The 23,589-nt window shown below is 35.9% G+C and overlaps 1 protein-coding gene across 2 annotated transcripts in view; it reads right to left on the reverse strand.

Moving 5' to 3' along the window:
* The window catches only part of LOC117411702 (aminopeptidase O), a 73,588-nt gene that overhangs the window by 14,187 nt on the left and 35,812 nt on the right, over nucleotides 1-23,589 (reverse strand). For both annotated transcript variants that reach the window (XM_058993155.1, XM_058993166.1), the window contains 2 exons: nucleotides 22,725-22,787; nucleotides 22,119-22,205 (listed from right to left, as the gene is read on the reverse strand). In XM_058993155.1, the coding sequence (XP_058849138.1) occupies nucleotides 22,119-22,205; nucleotides 22,725-22,787 (150 nt within the window). The remainder of the gene's footprint in view (nucleotides 1-22,118; nucleotides 22,206-22,724; nucleotides 22,788-23,589) is intronic.

Below are 23,589 nucleotides of genomic sequence, written 5' to 3' on the forward strand. Positions count from 1 at the left end.
TTGCTCTTTGTAATTACAGCATGATGGCATGTTTGAAACATGTGAATACTTTTTAACTGGAATCCCTGAAACCTAATTTTAAACGGTTAACATATTAAATGACTCTTGACTGGGAGACTTTCCATCCTCGCATTTGTATACCCTATATTTAGACGAGACCAAACATAAAAGACTTTTATTGAAATACTCTGATAAACTTAGCATCTCTGTTGTCTGTCACGCATTTGCAAAACATGTGTTTAAGTTGCTTGCAAATGGAAAAATACAACATGTGTGCGATTGTTCCTTTCAAGCCTACAGAACACATCCATGTCCTCTGGTACAATACTTTATCTGAACTTCTGTTTAAAGTCTGATTTTATAGTTGACATTTACCAATATTAAACGAACTGTTGAGCTTGAAAAACTACTTGTCTTTGGGTGAGATAAATCTCTGGTAGCCACGATTTTCCTTTTAAACGTATTCTGCAGATTCTTAAAAAATAGAAGAGGATCTTTCTTGAACTCCAACCTGCTTCAGCCAGGTGCAAGCTTACAGTGGACCACAAATAATCCAGTGCATACACTACATCCAGCCACCTTCTAATTAATCTCTGATAAGAAACAGTTTCTCCTTCACTCCCTTATTGTGATGCACCTAGAAGGGATCGATGACAAGCTTTTCCTCAAAGAAGATTTACATTAAAAACAGAACTGCCAGCCTCTCACAGGGGTCAATAGATAAATGTGCTGCCTAATGGTGTTTTGAGATTGTAGACATTATTTCTTCAGGTTTGCACTGTTCAAAGGTTTAAGAGTGCAGGCATACATCAAAGAGGTCTAATAAAGGAGGCAGCAGAAAACTCAGTGGCTGTTTTTTCACAGGAGAAATCTACCTGTGGTTATCATCGATTAAACTGCTGTTGTTCTGGACAGGAGTCAAGCTTTTTAATAAATGCACTCTCTGTCGGCAATGGCAAACAACCTCTCTCATTCACAGCGTTGCTGCTTGTTAATGATCAGACTAAATATCAGTAAAAATGATCCTGCTGGTTTTAGATATACTGTATTACCAGACTCCTTGGTATCCAAAAACAATGGTTGATTTTTGATACATAAGAAAGAATGAATACATTCTAATTGAATCTTTAGGATATACAGGCAGGTGGAATAAATCCATTATACCCAATGTTTGCTTGTTACCCTATCCATTGATGGGCAGAGCAAGGATTGTAAACAAATAATTTTATATAATACATAGCTTAAATAAACCTCTTGTAACTGGAGATAGCATAAATGTGTCTCTGTCTGTGCACACAAGGCAGCATCTGACAACAAGATCAAAAACTACTAAATGTGAAACTAAGCCAGAGACAGAAACCAGTTATTTGAACTTTTAATAATTAAACTTCCTTGTGGCTTACCTAGCATTACATCTTCAGATAGCTGTTCAGGTACAAAGGATATTAAAAAAAAACAAAACAATCTGGCTGCCATTGAAGAATTTTGCAGTGTTTATGTCTTTCAAGAAGATATGCAGAAGGAAAATATTTTTTATTAATCTTTCTTTCACTGCTGAATTTCTTCATGTAAAAATGTAAAATGTCTTTAAAATATTGTAAGACGAAGTGGGTCAATCACTATACAATTGCCATAACTGTAATGCCCTCAATATATTTGTGCCGCATAACCCAGTAGTTCCTGTTGCCTCTGGGCATGTTTTAATACCAGGACAGTGCAGATTACAGCTTATTAGATCATATTTATGCTGTCCAAGATTACATTTTTTAGTCGCTGACACTCAACTACAGATGGTCACATTTCATACTTAAAACACTGACCTTTACAATTTCTAATTACTTGGCCAAAGCAAATTATAGCTTGTTCACATCTGTGTGAAAATGAAACATCATAAGTAAACTCACAGCTCCCATTGGACATCTAAACAAAGCAAGCACATGACTGTTGTCACCAGCTGCTATTTTACACAGCTGTAATACATGACCTGCCCCTTTGTTTCAAAGTGAGAAAGTGCCAAGTTCCTACAGATTTGAAGTTCTATGTTTTTTAAATACATATTTTTTTCTCACAACTAAAACATTTAAATCAATTTTATGTACAACCCCTCCCCCCCCCCCAAAAAAATAAAAATAACCTTTTGCCTTTGTAATACCGACACGGTTGAGGTTTGAATGATTACTTACAGTCCATTTCTCACACTTCTCTCATAGTACAATCAAAGCTGTTTTATTTTTCCATTTAATCAAGGCAAAAACAAAACATCACTGAAACAAATCGCTACTGACCTTTCGTCATCATGAAACCTGACACAGAAATGCACTTCAGCATCCTCGACTGCACTGCTTGCTCTGCACCCCCAGACAGGACACAAATCACTCTAAAGAGGTACAGCTGGTATGCTGAACATCCCGTTTGCCCAAGCCTGCATTGAGAGACAGCTCTGAGGGGAAAGTGGCCGATTGACAGTGGCGTGATTTCTATTATTACTCTATTATCACACTGGGATCTGTGCCTAAATGATGCATACTTCCTCCCTGATGCCATTTCCTTTTATCCTGGCTGGAGTCTAAAAGCGGATCAATGGGAGTAATACATATGATGTCACTTCAATTTACAGCTACTACCTCAAATACACACACACACACACACACACACACACACACACTTCCTTCTCTGACTCTCTCTCTCCCCCTCTCGCTCGCTCGCTTTCTCACACTCACACATAGATAGATTCTTCCCAAAAATGGTTAAGAAATGTTATGGAAGCCTCTCCCTACCAGAAATGCATCCGTCCTCTGCTATATTTGTCTACATTACTAAAGCAGGAACTATTTACTGTATGTAAGTGGTTAGAAAGAATTGCAGCTAAAATTTAAAAAAAGCCCCTTAAATACAGAAAGTAGCTGGCACAACTTCAACATAAACAGGTCCAAACAGAATTAGACTAATTTGACCTTTAGGAATTATACACAGAAGGCATTTAGATGTTGTACCACAGTGCTGGTTTCTTCGGTGAAAGGTCATCTCCAAAAAAGACAGAAATTCCCTTTCATCTGCTCTTTATACTGTTGTGCTATGCCAAGACCTTTTTGGTAGAATGCAGGCCTTGATACTGGGTGCTTTTGTTTAAAAGGAGAGAGAGACATCTCATTAAACCATAAAAGAAAGCATTGCTACAGCTCCAAATTAAAGGATTTATGGGGCCACACCATCCTTTTCAGAAGGCCTTCTGAAAAAGAAACTTATTTCTATGTCGTAAACTGACTTGCATGGTCAATTTACCTCTGGGAACGTCAATTGTTTTGAGGTTTCAACAGAACAAACAAAAACGTGTTCCGGCTTCAATTTCCCTCATTTATAACATAGCCCAAACAGCCTGTTGAAAAATTAAACATTCCAGTTGCTTTTTTGCAGTTCCAGACACCTTTTTTTATTTGGATAACAAACACATTTCATTTAATTACAGTGAGAATTCATCCATTTAAACAAAACACATTTTTTTCATTAAACTAATACAATATATTAATACTACCAAACTATTCCTATACTCTTAATACATAGTTCTGTGTAGTATTATTATATTTATGAAGTCAGCACTTGCTGTCATTTTACTGTAATGTCAACATTTTACATTGAACTCACCACAGTTTTGTGGGTTTTTTTATTTTATTATTTTCTGGGAAGCATTTATAAGAAGACGTCATTAAAGAAGGTTTCATAATGAAAAACAGGAAATGTTCACAAACAATTTTAACTTCAATGTAGACTGATCTATATATTCATTATGACCTCAAATATTGTTGCCAAAAAAAAAAAAAAAAACGAAAAAAAAACTTGTTACAAGTGGAAAATGTATAATTCATATAGAAAAATACCATTTTACATTTTGACAAACAATTACCACTCAATATATTTGGTGTGGTATGAATCTTTTACAGGATTCATTTCTCCAGTCTTCCAAGTGGTTCCACAGTTAAACCTTATCTAAATGTTATTTTTCGTTGCCAATGTATTAATCTACCCAGTATGCCTTTCTCTACATCATCTGCCCTAAATGGCTTGTAAACACCTGCAGGGCTCCCACCTTGAATGTTCAGCAGCATGACCAATGACAATGGCAAAATACTATAGGTAGACATTTTACATCATTTGACACTGGCTTTCCTTTTTGGGAATATTTAGGAAACCTTCTACAAAAAATCGATGGCCACTCTGAGTGTTTTATTGACAGTAAATTAGAGCCACTTGTAATGAACACAGTTTTGGACCCAGGTTCCAAGTTTAAGGTTGTTTTGTGAAAATGTACTCAAGTTACTGCAGTAACACTGTGAAGACAACACATGACAACATAACTATGTGGACAATCATTGGAATGAGTGATATGAAAAATAACTGGTTAGTAATACATTCACTCTACAAAACAGATTTGATAGGTATACATACTGTAGGTAAACAAATACGGATGCACTTGTTGTTACCTGTACTGCTGTAGTTTATTTCTTCACCTGTTAGAAACACAATTCCCCTTCCACGGCTGGAAATATATTAAAAAAAAACAAACATGTAGATCCCCATGCCCTGTTTCCAATGTACGCACATGTAAAAGAAAGTGTGACATACAGACAGATTCTGATTCTCAATAACTCCTTCAAACAAGTTATATCTGTATGGTGTAAAAAATAAAAAAAATACCAGAATTTAAAGAAAAGACATTCCAGCCATGGAAAGAAAAAAAAAAGCCAAAATCTTAAATGGAGGATCCTACATAAAACTTAATATCTCAACATTATACAAATGATAATTGACCACGATACCTATACCCTGCATTAATGCATAACTTGCAAACTAAAATACAGGCAACTTTACTGATCAGCAGAGTGCTTGGCATCAGAACAATCTCCGTGCGGCACTTTATTCTTCCCAAACTGGGAAGGCACTGAAACACAATCCCCAATGGCACTGTGGGGATCCTGTACTTGTCACTGCTGTCTATTCTGATGATGGCAAGCTCTTGTCATAAAAAACAAACTGTACAATCCAGCCCCACAGGATCCATTCACACATCGCTGACAGCTATGACACATTTCTGAATGCCGGCCCTGTAAGTCTTTGGCAGAACAACTGCGAGATGTTTGTTAAGATTGCTCACCATTGCCACGCACATATTAAGCAACAGGAGCGCTTCTACATGCACTGCACCTACTTTGGTAGCATAAAAAACACAGTGGTCCGTAACTGGAGAGGAATCGCTCCAATTAAATCATCACAAAACATCCAAACACAAAAATCCAAATATCTTTAACCACAAGGACAATTAGATTCCAAATCTAGGGAAGCCTGACGGAGCTGCAGATCACAGCTAACTTCATCAAGACCTCTGAAATCTGACTGTATAAAACATGGTGAGGTTTCATACTCTTGATCTACCATACTTATCTTCATACAGTACCTATTGCAACATCCTTGTATTCAAACATTCCAAGCTTCAAATGTGTTTGCAAAACTAGAGTGAAGGCAGCTTTCAGGGTTTGAGGCCTTAGTTATACAAAAAATAATAATTTACCATTCCAATAATTGGCTGATAATGAAGTTCCATAAATCATTCTGTTTGGCATGTTCATGTCATAAATGATCACATCATTAAAAGTTTAGGAGAGTTCATGAGAGAACAATTACAGACCAGGTATTTCAGAATACAGGTCTGGTCAGGTTCCTGTTGCCTAACAACTCTTACAGGTTGGTCTCATCTGAGTCTGAATTGCTAGAGTCAAAAAGGTCAAATTATCTAGGAAAGAAAATATGCATGTATCTTTTCAAAGGTGGCAGATTCCTTTAAAAAAGATTTACAAGTCATCATGTACATTGTCAATATGCCATCTGCAGTCAGTTATGACCATAGTGATCCAATCATTCAGTCTTAACTATTAGGAATATATCCAAAAAGAACAGATGACCTGAATATAAACCGTCTTTAAAACAGAACTGATAAGAGACTATATTGAAAAGGTAAGAGCATAGACTCACTGAATGTGAAAATGCATGTGAATAAAATATACTGACATGTCAGGACAAGAAGGGAAAGATTACTGCTGTGACTGTTCTCATTCCATTGACTTCTATGAGAAAGAGGAATCATTTGGTTCACAAAACATTTTATATTGAATACCAGTTGCCAAGGAAAAAAAATAAACTAGCTATTTATACTAATTGTAACATTGATATCTTATTTCAATTCATGATGTAGAACTCAAATTTAGCTGCGTTTTAGCAACATCTGGTAGAATATCCGTCACTTAATTTAATAGCGCCAGCAACACAGAGATCCAAAATTGTGCCACATTCTACTCACGTTTGTAGGTTCCCTGCTGAGACTTGCACCTGAGTGCCGAGGAATGGCAAGTGTGTGGAATGGAATTCAAGGAGTGACTGCACAGGCTCAAGGAATAACTCTGATCAAACAGCAAGTACGGTAAGTAACACTACACTTGTAAAAGTCCTTGTGGGGCCCTCTGTATCCTGGAATTGTTATTTGATTTCCATGGGTTTGTGATCAGATATGAAATATTACATCATAGTTTATTAACTGTTAACAAACATTGTTTAGCTAAGGGTTAGGTTTAGGGTTAGGGTTAATAAAAAAACTTATTTAATTTGCTAAACATTACTACAGTAACAATTTGAACCAATTTCAAGCATATGATTGACTGGGTATTGATCATCCATAAGGCTCTGGTGTTTGATTGATCATCCATAAGGCTCTGGTGTTTGCAGTTTTAGCTGGCCTATTATATATTATTTACAAACAGTTAACAGAAAATAAATAATGTACATTAACATGTTTATTAGCTGTTTGTTAACAGTTAACAAACTAAATAAATGGCCCTTAAAATAAAGCGTGATCCAAAAACATAGTAACAATTATTTGACATTATTATTTACTTATCTTTGATTGAGGGGAAACAGCCTTAAAATAAAAATAAAACCTGAAACTGACAAACATTCACACTGTTTTATTTCAATGACTTCACAAGTGAACGTGCAAAAACACAAATCGATGCTCTTATCATATCATTTTCAACTCATAAATATGTATAATGACAAAAAGCTTTGTAATTACAGTACTCTAAATACTTCTGTAAGTCCAAAGTAAAAACAACTAAAACAGTGAGCTCTTTTACTTACCTGTATTGGGAGCTTGGAGTCAGTGTAATCTGGAATGTGCCTTATCTGCAGACACCTGTGTGCTGAGGTCATATACTGTAGGTAGGTACACCAAACCATGTGCACCATCTTTTATCCAACAGGCCAATCCTGCAGCAGGTCTAACCCTGCTCCACCCTATACAGAATAACTCTGTGGTATTTAATTACTGACGTTTTACCTAAAGCACGCTCACCCATAAACTTTGAGACTTACCCTGTGTGCTGACAACTGACAACGGCAACAGAAAATATCAAAATGAGTATTCTGCCTCTAAATTTAACTCGGACAACAAGCCTGAAAAGTAATTTAAGCCAAGTGGATAATGCACTGATGTAAGTGAACCACTGAATGAATCTAACAAACAGAAGTACAAATTACAAGTACATGGATAGACCTACAGATACATTACAGCTTTCACATTAGTCCAGTCAGTAATAAACGGTGTGTTCTCTGGCATTTACCCAGAGCATAGTTCAAGTGTCATCACTCTGTCACCGTTGGTATAACAATATATTTGGGGTTGATGTAAAAAAAAAAAAAAAGAAAGAAACTACCCCGAAATACAACTGAAGCTAGAGGCATTTTGTATAATAAAACAGTCTGAATTAGGTTTGGGTTTACACAGCACTGCCTTAAGTATGAGCCAGTAAACATAAGACTTCTATGCCAAAAGATCAAACATAAGACAGCTATGGCCAAATGTTCACCCTGTGGAATTAACTAATTTTGATTCATGTGTCGAATGAAACCTGCTGAATAATGTTATGTTAACATATTTAATTGCATACTGCTTTGTAGTTTTCCATATACTTAATGAAAAACTGACAAAAACATAAAAAATGATGGCTTATGGTAGACTTTTGTGATATCATTTTGTAGTTTTTTTGATTACATCATGTTAAACATCTAAATTATATATATATATATATATATATATATATATATATATATATATATATATATATATATATATATATATATATATATACTGCCGGTCAAAAGTTTTAGAACACCCCCATTTTTCCAGTTTTTATTGAAGCCTGAAATGGTACAAAGGTAAGCGGTAAACTGCCAGAGGTTAAAAAAAAAAGTTTCGGTTACCAAAAACTGAAAAACAATGTACATTTCAGAGTTATACAAAAAGGCCTTTTTCAGGGAACAAGTAATGGGTTAACAACTTACAGCTGTTCTGCAGCAATGGAAGTAAATTAAGCCTTGAAAGTTGATGCTAACAATTCCTACAGGTGTCCCAACTTTTGTTGATTACTTACAAACCCTCGGTCTGTATAAAAGCAGTGTTGGAACAGACTGTGTTACTACACCCTCTTAAGCATTATTTGGACAGTATTGTACTGCAAGAAGTAGTATATTGCTCTCATAATGGCAAGAAAAAGGCAATTAACAAAAGAAGACAGACAGACCATTGTAACCCTTAAAAGTGTAGGTCTTTCCTTTAGAGAAATTGCAAAGAAAGCCAAGGTGTCAGTGAGTACAGTTTCCTACACCATCAAAAGGCACTTGGAAACTGGAGGAAACTCTGACAGGAAGAGGTCTGGCAGACCCAAAGCCACAACAGAATCAGAAGACAAGTTTCTGGGAGTCAACAGCTTGCGTGATAGGCGGCTCAAAGGACAACAGCTTCAAGCACAGCTTAACACTGGTCGAAGTAAGCAAGTCTCAGTTTCAACTGTGAAGAGAAGACTTCGAGCTGCAGGTTTGACAGGTCGAGTTGCAGTAAGAAAGCCATTGCTAAGATGGCAAAATAAGAAAAAGAGGCTTGCCTGGGCCATGAAGCACCGCCAGTGGACTACTGAAGACTGGAAGAAGGTCTTATGGACCGATGAATCAAAATTTGAAATCTTCGGTTCATCACGCAGGGTTTTTATATGCCGTCGAGTAGGCGAAAGGATGGTTCCTCGGTGTGTGACACCAACTGTCAAACATGGAGGAGGAAGCGTGATGGTCTGGGGCTCTTTTGCTGGATCCACAGTCGGCGACTTGCACAGAGTGAGTGGCACCCTGAACCAAAACTGCTACCACAGCATTTTGCAGCGCCATCCAATACCCTCTGGTATACGTCTAGTTGGTCAGGGGTTCATCCTACAGCAAGATAATGACCCAAAACATACCTCCAGGCTATGTCAGAACTACCTTAGAAGAAAAGAACAATACGGTAGGCTTCAAATCATGGAATGGCCAGCACAGTCTCCAGACTTAAACCCCATCGAGCTGGTTTGGGATGAACTGGACAGAAGGGTGAAAGCAAAGCAACCTACAAGTGCAACACATTTGTGGGAACTTCTGCAACAGTGTTGGGAAGAACTTTCCGAACAATATTTGATTTCCATTGTAGAAAGAATGCCACGAGTGTGTTCGGCTGTTATATCTGCAAAAGGTGGCTACTTTGAGGAGTCAAAAATTTAGATTAAATTTTGTTAAACAAAACGATTCCATGATTTCTTTATCTCCAATTGTTTATTTGATCTATGCTTTAATTTCAGAGTACATTGAGACATTAAACTGCGTAAATTTCAATAAAAACTGGGAAAATGGTGGTGTTCTAAAACTTTTGACCGGTAGTGTATATATATATATTTTTTTAAAATTATGTCTCAATCCTAAAATTCTAGGTGATGCAAACTTTTGTCCATAGCTGTACATTAATTTATGAATTTAATATTTTCTTTACTTTATCTGAGAGACAAAACAGTACCACCGCTGAATATACATTGTATTATCCGTTATTTTTAGTAAGTTGTCATTGTTGTTTTTAAATTTTTTTTTTTAAATGAATTCATTGCAAAGCCTTTTTATGCTTAAACATGAGTGATTATGTCAAAGACAATTAAAAGAGTTTGTGACTTTAGGTGCTAGCTATTGAAATATAGAAAATAAATGTTATTTTCACGCTTGTATTTGTATTTAAAACTGCAGGCGATTATTCTGTAAACATTTATCTTACTACCAGGACAAAGTTTTAAATGAGAATATTCATCTGAATTGACTCTCTTGTAGAAATCAAAGAAGATACAGTATAACTTTGCTGTACCAGTGGATGTCTTTATGCAGCATGGTACACAACATGCCTGTGCTTTATAGATACAGTTATTGACTGTTGCTCTTTTTGTACCCTCCTATAAAAGCAAGACAGTATTATTGACACATTTGTATTAAGTCTGAAAGCTGAATGTTGGTAAGGTTTTTTCGGTTGTTTTTTGTAGATGTGCTTCAAAAAGAATGTTTATTGATGTGTTTCTGGGAAACTCCACAGGCTGAGCTTTGATGGGCATGACTGCCGTCTTCCACGCTTTGCAACTGTTCACAAGACAATGAGTCATTTTTATTTTTATTTTATTCTGTCATCTGGCTAAATTAAATCTGTGTGGTTTTGCGATACTCATACATATATCCCTGTGTTCATATAACTGGTAATGTGTTTAAATGACTGTGTTAATTAAAAAAAAAAAAAAAATCAACAGTAATTGCTGTTGTTTTTCAATTATGATTGGAAAGAACTGGGATAATTATAAAATTAAAAAATAAAACATAATGTAATTTTTAACAAGCTAATTCCTCTGTTTCAGGCTTAAAATGTAGTCTTTCCAATTACTGCAAACTCCTTGAAACAATAAATTAGACACATTTGTTTTATTAGACAAGTCAATGCTTCGTATTATTGATTAAATTAGGCAAACACTAGACACATTATGTCTTGAACCAGCACAACAGTAATGAGACTTTAGGCTGATGAGGCTGTTAGGTGAACAGGACATGGAATTGGGCACATTCAAACATACAGTAGTATGCCATTTGTACGAGCAGTGACTGATTGGAGCTGGGATTTATTAGAAGTTCGGTGCCACCTTTTTTTTTTTTAACTACATGCTTTTTGTGATTAGAAAAATCTGTTAAATTACATTTTTCACATATTGATATACTTCACTGTTTCAAATAAATATGGATAAATATGGATGTTCCATTACTATAACTAGCTATACCAAAATGAGCCTTATGAATGATTATAAAAGAAGCTCTCCCTCCCCCTAGTAGTCACTACTTAAAGACATTTCCTTCTCATTTGGTTAATTGCACTATAATCAAACATCATTAGAGGCATTCTCAACAGAAAAAAAGCCTTCACTGGTCAAACACAAAATACAAAGGAATCCTAGTCCCTTCACAACAACAACGCTGTATACTTTTTTGTTATTATTCCAACTGATGTATTATTTCTAGAAATTTCTGAGTAGTTCCTATTCATATGGTAGTACCACATTAAGAATACAATCTAATGAACAAATTTATTAATGCAGTATTTGCAATCTGAATTTGAACAGACTATACACACAGACACACGGACGTAGGGTCTGTAGATACTTCAATACTGCTTTATAGACTAGATATGTATTTATGTATTTATATAATGGGGAAAATCATCAAAGCATATAAGAAAATGTGACCAGTTATCAGTTATGCCAGCAACAGACTAGTATAGTTTTTTTGTATTTTTTTTTTTAATATATATCTAAACACAAAAAAAGAATTACGATAAAAAAACACATCATACATGACAGGTAAGTAATGACAAATCTATATGCAAATAAGGTGAACCAAACTCACTAACTTCCAAGCAAAAGAAGCACATGAAAAATAACAAATGAAAAAATAACAAAAAAAAAACTACAATACAATAGTCCTGTAATTATTCTAGCTCATTGTTATTAACAGGTCTGAACATTATGTTCTTTAAATATATATTTTAGCAAAGGTTTGTTATTTTAGGGCCATAGCTCTCCAACAGTACCTTGGTATCACTGCAAATTCTTAAAAGAAGGTTAATTTATGGCCTCGTAAATCAGGTATGAGTGAACGCACCTGGACAACCAAAAAAAAAAAAGTAACTCTCAATACATCCAAGGACCAAGATTTTTTTTTTATAGGTAATCCCTTTAAATTCTTGAACACTATCATTTTAAAGAATGTAGTGACAGCCCATTGGGCCTTATCACAAATAATTTACTCCAGCACTAACTTTACTTTTATTTAAAACCACTTCAAATGTATAACCGTGACTGTGCTGTCATGGGCTGCCCATGGTGGCCCTATACCTTACACATTAAAAGGTGATGAATTTGGGTTTGCATTGATTGTTATGGCATTTTGTCTAACACTTGCATGACCCACACTGCCTACAGCTGATAAGCAGTGTCATGTTTCTTCCAGTGAGATCCTAACCCAACAATATTATTTGAAGCAAAGTCTGCAGACCCTTTTGCTAAAACAGTGAAACTTTTATTGATTACTGTAGCACTATAAAGCAGGGAAACACTGCCTAGTATTTTAACTGGCCAACATTTCCTTAAGCTGCCTAGAATATACCTCTAAGAAGCTGTGATTACTGTATAGTATATCTAGCCTGACTGACATTATTATCTGAGGACAGCTGAAAAAGCAAACCATTCTGAATGAAAGCAGTGAACCTGCAGTTCTGTTTAAAATGTCACAATGACGTATGTTTGATTGCAGGGGATTCTGATTAAACCTGGGGGGGGTGGGGGGTTGTGAGTTGTACTTCATCTATCAACACCAGAGCTGTTTAACCAAATCACCAAATCACAAGTTAATTTATTGCTTCACTGTCAATAGTCCATTCATTTAAGAAATGTTATGTAAAATCAAGGCTTTCTCTGGAAACGCTGTCATGCTGTTTAACAGATGCTATTCAAAATAAACAAACATGTGGATTGAGGGACATAAAGGGTGCATCCTGTCTGTAAAGACGGCTACACCTGTACGCTTTTTACTTAAAGCACCGCAGGCCTAACTTCTCTTACAGAACATACTGCAGCTTTGTTTTGTAATCCTAACAGTTTTGTTTTACTTCAACAACAATGTCATTTTTTGATGTAAAGACCCTGATAAATGTGTGGACTAAATGCAATAAATAAATAAATAAATAAATGTTATATCACATTTTCTCTTTGTGGCATTACAGCTGTGTTCAAACAAAATTATGAACATCAATACGTTTCCAGTTTTAACACTACACATGGGGTAATGCAACACAATGACAACACTCAATACCAAAAGAATACTCTGGACCTGAGCAGATGTCTTCAGCCGGTCAAGTGGTGTTAACTTTAAAAAGAGAACGATGACGCAGAAGTTCAGAAGTAGTGAAATTAGCTTGCAATTCACTTAGTCCTGGCTGGGTTTGAATACAAAACTGTCTTTGTTTGAGAGGGACCCATGACTGAACGGCAGAACCCTGAGGGAAAGCGTTCATGTCATCTGTGCCGGACTGTAACAATATTTTGTGGAAAATGTAACAGATTTGAGATAGTACTTTTAAAGTACAATTGATTTGACATTCTTAAAATGTTGTTATATTCCTTATTAAATTATGCATGGTTTAAAACAGGGGTCTCCAATGCTGGTCCCTTAGAGCCCCAATCCTGCCGGTTTTATTGGTGTCTTTATGTCATCAATGGCTAAAGATCTGGAACACATGTTAATCTTGACCAGTTAGGCCAATAATTGGTTCAATTAAGAAACTGAGCGCTCGGTTCTGTGCTAGCCAGACAAACCTCTGTCTCCAAGGTCTTGGGCATTGCATAACCTAATAAATGTGGTAGTGGCTTGCTTGGCCACTTGCCAGTAATCTGGTTTTTATGATCTACAGCTTGAAAATGTGATAATTAATTATAATGTAACTGCAAAACATGTGCTATTCATATACTGCATCCATGAAATATGCAATTCTACAGAAATCCATCTGAATTTGAGGCCATTGTTTATTATTTAATACATTACATTATTATAAAGTGCTACCAAAAATCTACAGTGCAATGCATGACCTCCTAGCAAAAAGGTTGAGAAAATGATCTGAAAGTAAGTAGGTATTTGAAAGTACAAAGTGGTTTATTTATAAGGAAGTTCAACTTTAAAACCTTGACTTTCACGCCTTCATTATCTGTAAGAAATGTCTAAATAATCATTTTTGGGTAACCTTGATCGAATGCCACAATCTGTCGGCTAACAGGGCTTGTGGAATACTGAAACTAAAAAGAAGCCAGGCCTGAGTGAATTAATAGCTGAATGCTTTTGAGACTGCACTTTCTTTGGATCAGAAAATGGATTAATCATTTTTAACAGTACATAATACACCTTGTCATCATTTGATATTTTAACCAATCGTACTGAATATAATCTTACTGCAATGTCTTAAGTGTCCGAATGTTTCCAGATGCTTCTGTGTTTCAGTGTAAGATTATGACCACATGGAAATGTATGTTTGTTGACAAAAACTACAACTAAGCAACAAAGGAAAAATCTTCCCTAGACCTTAATAATCATTATTACAATATGTTTACATACTGCTGCTTATTAAAGTAAATTATATATATATATATATATATATATATATATATATATATATATATATATATATATATATATATATATATATATATAATGTTCTCTGATTCTAGAGTGGGTACAACAAAACTTCAATATTCCACCTGTCAGCTAACAGCATTACATGATCAAATGTAGGAGACGTGCAGTTTTCCCATCTTTGTATTATATATTTCACATAGTTTACCATGGTTTCTAGGCTTCATCATACCTTTGTATGTGCTTTACTATCCACACCTCTGTATACTTTACCTTGCTTTCACTATACTTGTTCATTGAAGGCCCTAACATCATGCAACCAAAGCTATGTGACTGATGCTTTGACGTTTTGATACTATGGCTTCTCTATATCAAAGCGGATTTAAACGATTGGTTATTAATATTGACACATTTGTGTTTTCATCTAACTTCCCAGTTGTAACAATACCTTCTCTTGTTATTGTTATTACATTCAATCATGGTAACAAGTACCTTATAAAGCTTGATTTAGTTTTCATGTTTTTGACATCTGCCACAAATTTGTTCACGGCATGGATCCAATATTGGCTAGGGACTGGCTTTTAAATCCAACTTTAGATATGAATTCAACATTTATTAGTACTATAGCTTTTCAATAGGTTTCTGGACCTTGGTTCTTTCTGACTTTGTACCAAGTATCAGGTTGTTTTTAGGGGTGGGTTAGAGTACTCGAGTACGTGAAATAATTATAATTACTCAAGCAGTAATTTATTACTCGAGTAATCGAAAAAATTTAAATAATATCTCTTCATGGATGTAAGTTCAATATATTGTAGCGACCCGGTCAGTTCAGGTTGGCAGACTTTAGTTTCATGTGGTCCTGTGCATTCACATTATCTGTATTGTTCCGGGGTGGGACCATACCACTAGATTCGTGTGTGTGTGTGTGTGTGTGTGTGTGTGTGTGTGTGTGTGTGTGTGTGTGATATAGAGCAACCGAAAGAGTTTTTAGGACAGAGACAGAAGGAAGGATTTATTGTTTTTGTGGTGTGGTCCTGACTTGTTAGCGACTGGATCCAGTCTCTGTCTCCTGCTTTGAACCTCAAGACCAGGGGTCGTTACAATATTTTATTCACGTATACCACCTTATCACTAGCCACGGAAGTCATTTTGATGGGTTGAGGTTTTCAAATTTAAATTACTCTGCGTGTCTGAAAGTTATGTGGTTGTCAATTTATGACTTTTCCTAAATAAATACCCCGACGGCGTTTGAAAGGCAGGATCACGAAAATAAGGAAGTTATAAGTGCGCCCACCTAGCAACAAAGCCGTAATTTTGGCTGACTGTAATAATACACGTTTTTATTTTGAATATAACCTACTACATATATATATATATATATATATATATATATATATCCTGTTGTTATCTCTACTGGACCTGGCAGCCATCAATTCCTTCGTTTTGTACAAGGAATGCACTGGGGAAAATATCAGTAGGAGAGATTTCATCTTGAAGCTAGCCACAGCGCTTCCCCAGAAACATTTCGATCAGAAAACTGCAAAGCTGCAGGCTGCAGCATCTCAACCTGGATTCTGTGCTGCACCGAATGGACACACGCAAGAGCTAACACATGTTACTTTCGTTTTAAATTAAAAACTACTTTTGTTTTTACAGTGTTGTATGTGCAGATACCTATACACACTAGTTTCTTTTAAAATGTTTATTTTATTAAAGTTTTTTCATTCTTTGAAGTAGTGCTTTAAATATGGTAAGTTAAAAAATAAACTCTTTTATGTTTAATTGTTAATTTAAATACAGCGTTTCGGCTGTGCAGATATTTGAAATGATGTGCTTTAATAAAACTTTTGGGCTGTATCCGATAGTTTGTCTTTCATTTTAATATTGATGATGTTTAAAATGTACCGTGATAATGACTGCCGGTGGTGGTTTTAGGTATGAGTATAAACGCGGCGCTTCTAGTGTTAGTGGTAATTTTTGTGGCACATATGTAGAATAATATTGTCTGGCATGAGGTTCGAGTACAGTACTCAAAATTTTTAACGCTCGAGTACTCGAGCACTAAATTACTCGAAATTCCAACCACTAGTTGTTTTAGGATTTCACATCATGTAAAACAGGGAATATTTAACTGCAAAGTATAGAGCAATCCATTGTACTCTTTTCATACTGTATACTGAACTGGGAATTCAGAAAAAACACATTCTTGGCAAGAAAGTCTTGATATTTTGTAGACATAACAGCATTTTTTCTCAGCAATTGTGACCACTATTTTGAGCCAGGACCTAAAAAAACAATTGTAAATGTCAAATCCTACCTAAAGTAAAGTCTTGGCTGTAAAGACAGACCATCCAACAATCTGCTTTGATTTATATAGTTTTGTCACAATCCGCTTGGTTCTTTATATTGCTTGAACTACCAGTTACAAAAAATAATTATATATTGTACAGTAACAGAAAACACAGTGGATTTACCAGTCCAGTTATCTGAATCACAACACTATTTTAGGGTCCTATGGGGTTCACAAATACATTAATTCCTGTCCCCATCTACAGTATAAAATACAAAATATGTTATAACTGAAATTTTACACAGATGAATGACCAGCATTAATCAGAATATCTCTGGTTGGGAGTACTTCAATATCAGGTTGTGAGGCAACAGCCATCAGGGTTAAAAACATATAGAAAAATATAATTACAAGAATATACTATACTAGGGGCTCCTGAGTGGCGCATCCAGCAAAAGCACACTGCGTGGAGTGCAGGATGCGCCCTATAACCTGGAGGTCGCCAGTTCGAGTCCAGACTATTCCACTGCTGACCGTGGAATGAAGTTCTCAGGGACGGAGCACAATTAGCCGAGCGCTGTCCGGGTGGGGAGGGTCTAGGTCGGCCAGGGTGTCCTCAGCTCACCGTGCACCTGCGACCCCTATAGACTTGCCAGGTGCCTGCGGGCCTGCCTGTAAGCTGCCCAGAGCTGCGTGGCCCTCCGGTGGCCAAGAGAAAAGAAGCGGATGGCTGAAGGCACAAATTTCGGAGGACGCATGTGTTCGTCTTCGTCTCTCCCGAGTCAGCGCGGGGGTGGCAGCAATATGCCGGATTGAAATAAAAAAAAGTAATTGGACATTTCAAAACTGGGGAGAAGATAAGAAAAATAACTGGCGATTCTAAATTAAAAATAAAAAAATTATATATTGTAGTACTACCAAAACATTTTTTTTTTAATGTAGAACAATGCACATGTGAACAGTTTGCACATGTACTGTGAGCAGTATGCAGTACCAAAGCAGATATACTGAACCCAAAATACTGCAGTATAATTAATTTGCTGTAAGGGGGAAATACAAAGTACAGTATATCTATTTTCCATTCTACATTCTGCATAAAGATTTTGAGTGGCGCAAGGGGCAATAGTGTGTCTTTAAACATTCTTTTCTGGTTTGTGTCAAGGTAGAATGGCTGATTAAAATGTACAGTAATAGACCAAAATAAATACCTGACATTTTTGTGCTGCCAAACAGTAAACAAGATGACTTAAATTAACAAAAAATAAATAAAAGTATGGCACTCTGTCTACCCACAGTGTCTACTAACAAAAAACACAACATACACAATTGATTCAGTTGAGGCAAGGTACCATTTTATGTCTATTTACCTGACACATAAAAAATCCTGCAGCGTGTAAGTGACAGAAAAAGCTGCATAACACTACAGTGACAGTGTAAAGGGCAATCAGGGAAAAATGAACTAAACAAACAAACAAAATCTGTAGTAACACTTTATTTGATATTGACATTTATAAATAACGTAGCATTGGAAATATTCATAGAGTATTGACAGTTCGGGATGTGCCCAAAATAAAATCTGAATATATGACTTTTATTTATTTTTTGTTTAGCTTTACTGCTTACTCAATGCATGTAGGGCCATCCGGAGGGCAAATGTTGTGACAATAATTCTTGAAGAAAGTATTTTCTGCACACCCCTAATGGCAGTAAAGTTTAAATACTGTCGTTTCAGGAATATAAAGCAGACTTGTTTATCAACAGTGAAGATATGTTTCATGAACACCAAACCAAAACAGGGCAAGTATTATTTCAGTACTTTATATTTTGTTGTAAATATAAACCAAGCAGTTTATATGTGGCTCAGGGTTACAGAGGCACATTTAATACCTTTTGGGAAACAATCTGAAAATGAAACCCTGCGTATAAAATAACATTGCCCTAGTGGAACACTTCTATGAAAACTGAAGAAATACTGCAGCATTCGGACCTTGAACTGCATTGTCCCATTTTTGTTTAAAACATCCGGATGAAATTGTACTTTGTGCAGGGACCACACCTTGCAGCATTCCTTTCATTTACACTGGGGTGACAAGCTGTTAAAGGCTCAGCCTAGTGAATGCCAGCAGATGGATTAAGAGCTTCTTTTATACCATCCTGATCATGTGATGTGTTGCTGGCAGCTCCTCTGGACAAATACTGTATGCTACCTCTGGATTTTGACCTCCTAAGTGGCCCTTATTGTATCCTAAGTTGTACATACATGTGATCAATACATTGCTGCCATGTTAAGCTATAGTATCCTGCTTACTTTATAATAAACCTAAATGCTTTTCATTTCAAAACACAATTTTTTTTAAAGCAGTCCTAGGGCTTTACTGATGGTAACTTTTCTTATTTCAAAGTAAGCGTTCCTTTCTGGTTTGCTTGAAGTGGAGATGGCTTATTAAAATGTAACAAGACACCATGACTAAATGGCCTCTTTATTCTCTGTCAGAAAAAAATACACAGAACAAGATGTATGATATTAATTAAAAATACATCATTTTATAAATGTACCCTGACTGTGTTTAAAAAACGCAAATTGAAACAATGACAGCATCACATTCTCACACACACACACACTGGGTGACTACCTCTTTGTTTTTTTCTTTGATGAGGCACAACAATTGATTTTCCATATGGCTTTAGATATGCATGAGATGATCACTGATTTCATTGTGTAGATGTGCTCCATTTTTACTGAACAGCTGCATTCTTCTTCTAAACAATGTGCAGGGGCACTTTCTCTCCAGCACTGGCCGTGATTTAATGTCTACAAATTAGCTGGAAAAAAAAATGCCAACTCCCAACTCCAGGCTAGGAGAAATAATCTGAAAGATAACAGTAATAACTCAGTCCTCTAGATGACCCTAAAAATTGCAGATAATGTGACAGAGCTTTGATTAATATTCAGGAGGGCTTCCTGTTTTTATCCAGCTGCACTTGGTATTTTCTGTAGTGCAGCCATTTCAAGCAAACACAAGAAAAAAGATTTCCTTTTACAGTTTATCTTCATTTTATAAAACAAAAAAAACAATGTATAAGGGAAGTGTGCTAAAGTGGCATTACGTTTACACAAGGCATTCTGTGTAATTGCAACTTTTGTAATATAATTATACTGATACAATTACAATAACATACACAAATCTACATAAGAGTCTTTTTCCATTTTCACCGAATTATCACTTACCACAATTATCAAGATGCACTGTATGTACGGTGGTGGAATTGTTTTGCCTTTGTTTTTGCAAATTAAGTAAGAGTGACTAGTTGCTAGAACAAGCTCTGGTATTGGATAGCAGCATTAAGGTTAATTGGGGATTGTTTTAAATTTACAGAAAATAAAAAAAAATCACAGTATTACAGTGAAAACACTTGCAGTTCTGTAAGCAGACCACAGCATTATAAGCAATAGCACAATGGCCCTTGGAACAAAAATAGCACAGAGGCCCTGGAAGTCAGCACACAAATATTGTACTGTATTATGGTACCAATGTACTGTAATGGATCACCAGTGTACACTAATGTGATAGCACTGTATGTACAACAACAGAAATGAGACCACTGTGGTTACATTTGTTTGTTTGTTTGTTTGTTTAAGTAAGTATGATACTTAACCTTCTCTAGTAGGTTCTGGGAAATGTTAGTTCTATTACATTAAATACCAGCCGCTGTAATGCAATATTATGGGCCTTCACATGTGTATTAGCATGCAGAACATAGTCTCATTAAAATACCTTTTGATGAAAAGTATGACAAAATGAACCAGGAGAGCGTGACTAATATCACCTAAAAGTTTGGCAATAAAAATCCCTTCTTTCCTGCATAAACCTTGTGTTTTACATTTAAGGGGCCTTAATCCTTCAGCTGCACAGGAGGAGATGCCTGTTGGCAGTCAACCTCAATAAGTATCTGTGATGTCATTATCTGTAAACTTCAAACTATTTCAACACACAGCGTCTCCTAATTTAGAAATCACAGCCTCATTTATGGGAACGCGTTGTGGGAGGCTACCGTTTGATGCACAGAAAACGGGATTACAAAGAATCAAGAACTTACAGTGCACCTAATGGTAAAATATATTCGGATATCAAATAAGGGCCCATATTGCAAAGAGTCAGAACCTTGCAGCTACAAAACAAGTTTTATTAAATCATAACCTGTATAAACACACTAACATTGCATCTGATTCTGCTAAGGTTTGACCCTTTATTTGACATTTTTCCTTACACATTCTAACTGATAACTGGTGTGCCAACAACACAGTTGTTTGTTATGTAATTGGACAAGGAAAGATTAAAAAGTTGTAGATAGATTACGTGGAGGGGCATAGAGCTATTGTAATATATGTTTCCTTTCCTTTATAGCAGCTGCATTGCACAGGGAACTAGGAATAAGTGTTCTGACTATTTATTTCTATCAAATTACACGAACCCCTTCCTCAATCTGTTAAAAAATCTACTTTTTATAATACTACTCACTAAAACTAATTTACATGAAACTAACTAATATATGCTGCCAATAAACTGTGCAAATAATAACGTACATAACAAATTTATCTCATTTTTATTCAAAATAACAGTAGTGCAAAGGGATTTTTTGTTGGTAATAAAAATCGCCTACTTTTGGCTGTTCAACATCTGTTTGATGCTTTTGCATTCCTTAAACAATCCTTAGACTTTTTTGAAATAAACAAAACCGACTGCTATACTCACAAATGAATAATGATCCCTATTCACAAATACCATAATACCCACTCATTTATATATACACTCTTTTTGTATATTTTGATGGATTAAGCATTGTATATGTATAAAACTTTACTAGACCTTACTTACGTGCTGTTCAAGAATTCCGATCACGTTTGTGCATATCACATTGATTTAATCCATTAACAGGTTTGAGTTCCAGTTCATACTTAAGATATGTTCCCCTATAGTGACAGCAGATGTTCCTAACTCATTTTTCATGTCATAAAAAACATACAATGTCAACTTGGGGTCTCCAGTGGTCAAACAACACATAACAAAACAAAACAAAACAAAAAAATGGGTCATTATATTAGGGATATAAAAATCCATTTCCTACTGACTATTTGGTAGTAGTTTTGTTTATAGACTGAAGTGTATTCAAGACAACAACTAAGAATGGCAGCAGCAAAACTATTTAAAGCTTCCAAACATGTACCTACCTCTTTGAAGATCACCTGCTCCTCCGCTCTCCTTTTTCGTTTGGTGCCCTTTCGGTTCTTCTGATTGAACTGAATCCATTTTGCAACCTGCAGTTTAGGTGAGAAGAGGTTCAAAGTTAGAAAATCGAGAACAGGAGAGCTTGAGTAAGAAATCCAGACAGCATGAGTAAGAAACTATAAACATACTTTAGACACACTTTCCATTGCTTCACTGGAAAGAAATACCTTCCCGAGGGCAAAGAAAAAAGACTCTCTTAGTGATCCCACTTAGTCACCTCTGTGCATGATCACATAATATTTTAAGCTGCTAGGGGTATCCGTCTCCTTGGCAGTTAAAGATGCAACGATAAAAGCAATTCATTTCTGACCTCTTGGCCAAAGCAGTGCATTAGAAACTATAGAATCAACCCCAGGCTGTTAATATTTCAAATCCAACAAACCTTTAAAACTGTAAGAAAACTAAAGCACTTTTCTTATTAAGTGAACACACAAAATCACTGTCTACTACCATGTACCAAAGAATGCATCATTAAGCATTACACACCAACAGTTTAGTCTTTAAATTAATACAATAGTAAATACAACAGAAACCAAACTCCATCTCACCTCTCGTTTTACTTCTTGAACCAACTGATTTTCAAGCCAAGCGTCGCTCTCCTCCAACAAGGGCTGAATAAAATAAATACAAAAAAAAAAAAAAGTTTTACAGCTCAGAAAGCAAGGCTTGCTGTTGTTTCATGGAGCGTGTACAGTACCTCGGCACACAGCACATCTAATGAATGGAAAAAGCCCTTATTAGGTTGTTCTCAGGATCAAACAGCAGAGAAAAGAGCTTTTACATCATCTCTTTAAAATCCACATGATTAACATACATTATACCTTTAAGTTAATCTTCCCTTAATTTGATGCTGATTTTGGAGAAAACAGTTCAGTTCCTTAAGTTTTCTTCCCTTTCCTGTTACCATGTACAAGTGATCCAGTTGTTGAATCCTTTCACTGACTCAATCCTCCAGAAGTCTGAAAGCACAGACCTCATTGTAATCAAACACTGCTGTTTGCAATTCCACTCCTCAGTCATGCAGGGGCGGAGTTTGGGCTGTACTCTACAGTATAAGGGAAAGCACGGTCTGCTAAGACAGACCATTAGCAGGATTTTTTGGCCTCACTCCCCATATGGAAAAATATATGTATACATAATTCATTTATTAAAAAGCACATACTTTACATATATGTTTCATATAAGCAAACTTGTATAAACCAGTTTAGCCAGTTTCTTATAATTTCAGTTGTACAAGGCAGTACTGTTTGCATACGTGCCTCATACAAGCAAAGCCATGTGAACCACCATATAAGTATTGTGACGAGACAGGGGTTTATGGATAGCCCTTACAAAGATTCCCCAGAAGCGATCACACTGATGCGCTTGGCAGCAGAAAAAGAGAAGACCCAAAGGGTGTCTGCTTGAACACTG

This window comes from Acipenser ruthenus, chromosome 2, assembly GCF_902713425.1.
Source record: "Acipenser ruthenus chromosome 2, fAciRut3.2 maternal haplotype, whole genome shotgun sequence".
Classification (NCBI taxonomy): Eukaryota; Metazoa; Chordata; class Actinopteri; order Acipenseriformes; family Acipenseridae; genus Acipenser; species Acipenser ruthenus.